General features: G+C 39.0%; 1 protein-coding gene across 3 annotated transcripts in view; it reads right to left on the bottom strand.

Annotated features, from left to right (window-relative positions):
• Positions 1 to 278: 278 nt before the first annotated feature.
• NAV3 (neuron navigator 3) overlaps positions 279 to 6000 on the bottom strand; it is a 251568-nt gene continuing 245846 nt past the window's right edge. For 2 of the 3 annotated variants that reach the window (XM_059472357.1, XM_059472359.1), the window contains 2 exons: positions 5129 to 5332; positions 279 to 2963 (listed from right to left, as the gene is read on the bottom strand). In XM_059472357.1, the coding sequence (XP_059328340.1) occupies positions 2844 to 2963; positions 5129 to 5332 (324 nt within the window). In that variant the 3' untranslated portion in view covers positions 279 to 2843. The remainder of the gene's footprint in view (positions 2964 to 5128; positions 5333 to 6000) is intronic. The other variant, XM_059472358.1, reaches the window with a different exon arrangement.

Raw genomic sequence — 6000 nt, 5'->3', positions numbered from 1 at the left:
ACTAAAATAAATAGGCCTGTATTTTAAAATAATTCTGAGAATGGGGAGATTGTGAAGTTGTTTCTGAATGGCATAACCTGTTCCCACCAAGGAAACAGCCATTCAAAAATCCTGCTGAATCACTGGAACTGGAAACAGTACTTAATTTTGTTTCTACAGAGATTAGTTGTGCTGAATACAGAAAAATCACATCCTTCAGTATGTCATTTTGTTTTCATATTCATATATTTGAAAGAATATCTGTTAAGTAGTCCTGACTGCAAAAACATCAGACTGTGTTTTCAATAAATAATTCCACTTTAATGGCAAAGTAATAATTTAGACAGATACAGTGTGCACACCTGCAAAAAAAATATACGCAAGCTGGTTTACAAGCTAGAGGAACAATAAACCAATAGAAAATACATCATCCAGTTAAGTCCGATGACACCAAATACTTATTATTAGGGTTTTACAAAGACTACAAAAATTTTCAGATGATTTATTTCACTGTTTCTGTCTATTTACAAGATATGTTACATCAAAAATGTACAAAATATAAAATGTGTACAGACAAATGTTTCACAAACAATTTCTGAGTTGTAAACTAGGTGGACTCACTGAGATGTATTGCAGGAAGTTTTGTATATGTAATATTGTGTGTTTGTGAGCTAAATATGGCAGGAAAAGATTTGCAGGTTTGCTCAGAGCACAGGTACAAGAAAGAGCAGCTTTGCTTTAGTTCTTTGAGTCATTCAAGGTGTATGAACTGACATTTTGCATCAGAAATAGATCCAGGTTTGGGGGGCACGATGTTGGTCAGACTGAATCCTACGTGCATAACTTCAGAGTTTTATTAGGGCAATAGCACCGTGTAGGGACCTCTAGATTCAGCGATGCAGCTCAGTGCCATTTGGAAACTGCATTGATTTCTTTAAGTTACAGCAGGCAGCCACGGGGTGGCCACGAGGAGTGAATAGCACCAGATACACATCCCGAAGGTAACATCCATGGAGGTGTACAGTATGTGACTACACAATGCCAGAGCCCTTGGGTACCTTCTTGCCCACGTGCACCTATTTTAACCATGGCTCTGGTGGTAAAAGAGTGTTTCCAGTCTGAGCAGTCTGGATGCAGCCTGCTTCTAGCCTGCCGTGACATATGAATTTCAACATTTTCAGACTTTTCCCCCCAAAATGTATTGGTTTAATACAGATATTGAAACGTGCTAGCTGTGGCATTGATAGCTCCTGCATAGTCATAACAACTGTTAAGTACAGGACAAACACACCGGGTAATAACAGCTTTTAGGTTTTGCATTCTGTATTTGTTTGCAACATACAGGAAATCTCAGCAAGTGAAACATCTCTTAACACCAACAGAATAAAATACAATATTTTTGTTTGTTTGCTTTTGATTTGATTTGTGCAAGGCTTTTTTTTCTTTTTTTTTTTTCTTTTTCTCTATATTTACAATACCCACCCAGTAGACTGTGCAAAACCAACCCACTTTTACAGTATAAACTCTTCCTCTTCCACAGTGGACATCACTGCTTCAGTGTTCTTTTATGCTGAATTCTTCATGTACAACTATAGCAATCAAAACAACATGCTGAAACTAGAAAAAGGAAAAAAAAGAAAAACAAACCCATATATTTGTGCTCATGCTGCATCAAGTGCATCCAGCTCTGCTGGATAAGTATTCAAAACATCTATCCTCCCAAAAATTCCATTCCATGGGACCAAATGGATTTGAGCCGATTTTGTCAGCATTTAAGTGGCAGTGAAAGTGGGTTTGGGTTCCTTGTGTACTTCTGAGGGTAGGCAGAGAAATCTATTCACAAGATAAAAATATTATATATCAATTGTTCTTTCTTGTATCCATTACTTTAAAAAATCATGATATACAGATATGAGGCTACTATGTTAACTGATGTTTTCTTGTTAGTAAATGAAGAAAAAAACAGTGTAAATTACCAATGGTTTAGGAATTAAACCAACTGTAAAACTGTTCTAGAAATCTGTTTTAAGGCAGTGAGACAGCACCATAAGAAATGTTCCTTCTTTCACTGAAAAGGCTCAAACAAATGAAGCCCTAAAAAGCCTTTAATCAGTGTTGGTTAGTAATTGGTAGAAAACTGTTGTTAAGGAGTGGGCAGGCGGTTAAAAAAGACCTTTGTGGTAAAAATAACTCTATAAAATCTGTGACTTGTGTACTAAAAACTTTATGGAGCGCATCACCGTGACCATGGCAGTTAGAATTAAATTGGCACTTATCCAGCATATCACAGTCATGTTTTCTGGTGATTGCACAATACTGTTTGTGCTTTCTGAGTTACTATCATCTTTTACTCCTTTTGGAATTGGCAGTAGTGTCTAACACAAACACCACTGCCGTCCTGTGACCAGCACCATGTGGCACAACAGAGGTTACAAGATAATTAGAAGACTGCATTGTTCATGCAGCAGCTCAGGATAAACTAAAGGAAAAAAAAAATCCAAAGAAGTTTCGCTGTGAACTCGTACAGAGAAACACAGAGAGACAGAGAGAGAGAAAGAGGATAAGGGAAAAAAAATATTCCAGTTTGGCTAACACGTGTGCAATCTGCTCAGATGCCCTTGGTCTAGGGCACTTTCCAGTTGACAAATGGAGTCTCACTCAGCTCCATAGGTATTGAAATGCCTTGAAATTAAACTAATTCAAGCTTTCCACTTCAATTTTTCTTCCTGACTTTGCAGAGTTAGGTCTCCTGCCTCCCTACAACACACCGTTCTTGCTGAGAGACCTCGGTGTGCTGCTTTACTACTGGCAGTGGTCTAGTGGAAACAGATTTTACCATCATCCCACAGCAAGATTTGTCCCTTTCAGAGAGTTGATTCAAGGGATGAATCCAAAATGTCATCATGGTGGCTGGTGCTATCACTGTCACAGCTCTGTGCGCTCGAATAGTTGGCTGCCTCTTGAAGCCTCATTAGCATATTCATCTGAAAGAAGAAAGCAATGTTTACATAATCTCGTCTCATTTAAAACTGCAGTGACCGTGTTAAAATTTAATTAAGCTCCCCTGCTGTATGAGGTGTGCTGGTACCTTGAGGAGGGACCGTACAAAAGGATTCCTGAAAGGGCAGGGTGTTAGCAGCTCCTACTGGCACTCTTTCCATTGCTTTCTGGTTTTTAAATAGAAGTTTAAAGGTCCAAAGAGGGATATAAATGGAGCTGCCTGATAACTCTCTTCAATTCAGGGGTGAGGCCAGCTGCAGCTGCAACACCAGCCGAGGAAGGAAGCCATATCTCAGCTGGACATCTGGGCCCATATTTGGAGACAATCAAGCTTCCAGAAAATTTTTGGATGGTTTAGATGCATTACACTGGAAAAGCAACTGAAAACATAATCACAGTAACATATCCCCCCTCTACAAGAGAAAAATGGAGAGGGAATGAGAGAGGGGTGGACTGATGCCAGCTGCTTCATAAATGAGCCCCATCTGCTGTTGGGGGGCTGCCCTCAGGAGTGAAACACCAACAGATTCTCCTACCCAGGAGGGTAGAGCCCACCAAAATTTAGGGATTAACAGTACCTGAAAACCATCTGAAAATAATCAAATAGCAGCATTAAGATCCAGAAAATTACTTGGATGCTTGATGCTTGACTATAAAATGGTCAGGATTTTATTTATGAAGCATCCACTTCTGCCAGCATGCTAAGGACTGCAAGCAATGTCGAGAGTACTTCAGTGTTTTTCAAGGAACAAATTCACTGCTGTTATAAAAAGCAGGCAAAGAAAAATCAAAGCCAAAGATGTATTCCTACCAATTTGTGTTTTAAGCCCCTATTTCCAGTTTGTTCAGAAATCCTTATATCTCTATGCTTTCAACTTGCATGGTGAAGCTTCTCTTGGCACTGAACAGTGTTCAACATTTTTTGTAGTTTTGCTGAAGCTTTAACACATATCCATAGTTGTGACCACAGGATACCTGCAGTGGGTGTTCAATACAACCTGCATGAGATGTGTTCTGTTGCCACAAGGGCAGGGTCTGTCCACCCATGAGCTCCACTGGAGGTGGGGGCAAACCCTCCAGTCCCAACTTTCAAGCTTCAGATATTTACTCAGGTAGAGATGCTGACCACAGTGTGCAGGGAGCAGGGGTGAGTGGAACTGAACTCAGGTTGCCCACAGACTGAAATTCACCACACTGGAGATTATGCTGTGCTGGAAGCCTGTCCAACACACTCACTGGAAGCTCACAGGGTCAAAATATCACCTGGAAGCTTATGGAATGGAAAATAAGTTGAAATAAGATGATTTTCTACACTTCTTCAGGACACTGTCTGTTTTTGAACATGAAACACTGAGGCTGAGGAACCATTTTCTTAACACAGTTAAGAGATCAGTGCATTTTTCTCTGAGAAATTCCCTTTTCCAAGGGCTGCCTATTCTAGAAATATAGTTCTCTAAAATGATATTTTGAATTGTGATAAAGGCAGTCCACAGAGAAAGCACTACAAAAGAACAGCAGCTCAACATATGCATTTTAATAGTCCATTATCAGAGGCGTCAATGGTAAACCTGAATGTCTGGGATCATATTTAAATAAAAAAATACTTGGCATTGAGGGAAATCAACTTCTTATCATTTAATGCCACCACAATTGCATTCCTTCTGCATTAAGACTATTACACAATCATCAGTTGACCTGAAATATTATGAGAAATGGGAGGATGGATAATTTCTATTTTCACTAAATTCTCAATGATAGGTAAGTTAGATAATGTGAATATTGCAGTCCTTCATTTGTATAATGTAGCTTCAAAAATGCCTGATGAAAAAAGATGTTTTCATGATAAAATTGATTAATAAGCTGCTTAAAAGTGGTTCCCAAACAATAGAATGATGAAGACCTGATACATGGTATCAGATACATCTGGGCAGATGGGAAACACAAACAATGTAAGGAGATATTAAAGTGTTGGTGATACATGCCCTCCTGCTTCTTTTCATTTTCAACATTTTCATAAATTATAGGAGGATTCATTTTAAAAGCCTGTTCTGGAAGAGGTGCACAGTACTTTTTAACTGCACAGTGTACAGTTTAACATGTAAGAGTAAAGTGCATATTGAATATTTGAATTCAAAAGTTTGAATCTTACCAAGGGATCCCCCTCTGTCTCAGTCTGTGGAACGTGCTTAGAGGTTGTTCCTTCTTTTGCTGATGCATAACCTTCATAACCAACATCTTCAGGCCTTAACTGAAGCAGTGATGGCCACTCATGCTGTAGAGTTGCAGAGCTCCATGGATAGGTATCAGCTACCCACTTGGAGGGATCCTCCCAGGGTGCCCTCTTACCGTACATCTACATTATGGACATAAGACATGTTAGTATTTTACAGACTTTTCAGTACCAGTTGTAACAGCAGAAAAAAATGTCACCACAAACATCAAAACCATTTTAGAAAGAGATTTGCTTTTGGATGTTCTCAGTACTCAGGTAAAATAAGACCTTAAGGAGATTGGATCATCTCCACTAATGATCCTTCAATACACAGAGTGGCTGCAAGTTGGAAAATGCTCCATAACTAGTGACACTTGTAGACAACAGCAAGTGCTTTGATACAATGTGAAATGAGACGTCAAGGTATTTTGCTTAAGGCATATCAGGGAAATTAACACAGACCTATCAAAAGCATTCAAGTTAATTGGATTTTGTTTGAAGTGAATTAGAAGTACAGATTGTTCACTTCTCCTAGAAAAATGAGATGCTAAAGCAGACATCTGTCCACATCCTAAATGTGATAACTTTCAGAAGGTTAAGAGAAGAACTTCACAAGGGATATATTTTTCCTCACTATGAAGCATAAAATGCCTATGACTCTGGGGGGAGGACAGAGGAAGAATGAGAATATTGTAATTTTAGGAGATCTGGTAGCATCCTCACTAAAATTCACCTCCCTATGTATTGCTGTTCACAAGCAGCATGTTAACTTGGTAGCTGCTTTAAAGATTTCCTTTAGCTGTGACAAT

This window comes from Ammospiza nelsoni, chromosome 5 (assembly GCF_027579445.1).
Source record: "Ammospiza nelsoni isolate bAmmNel1 chromosome 5, bAmmNel1.pri, whole genome shotgun sequence".
NCBI classification, from domain to species: domain Eukaryota; kingdom Metazoa; phylum Chordata; class Aves; order Passeriformes; family Passerellidae; genus Ammospiza; species Ammospiza nelsoni.
Note: the sequence above shows the minus strand (reverse complement) of the source record. Positions and strands in the feature narration are given on the sequence as shown.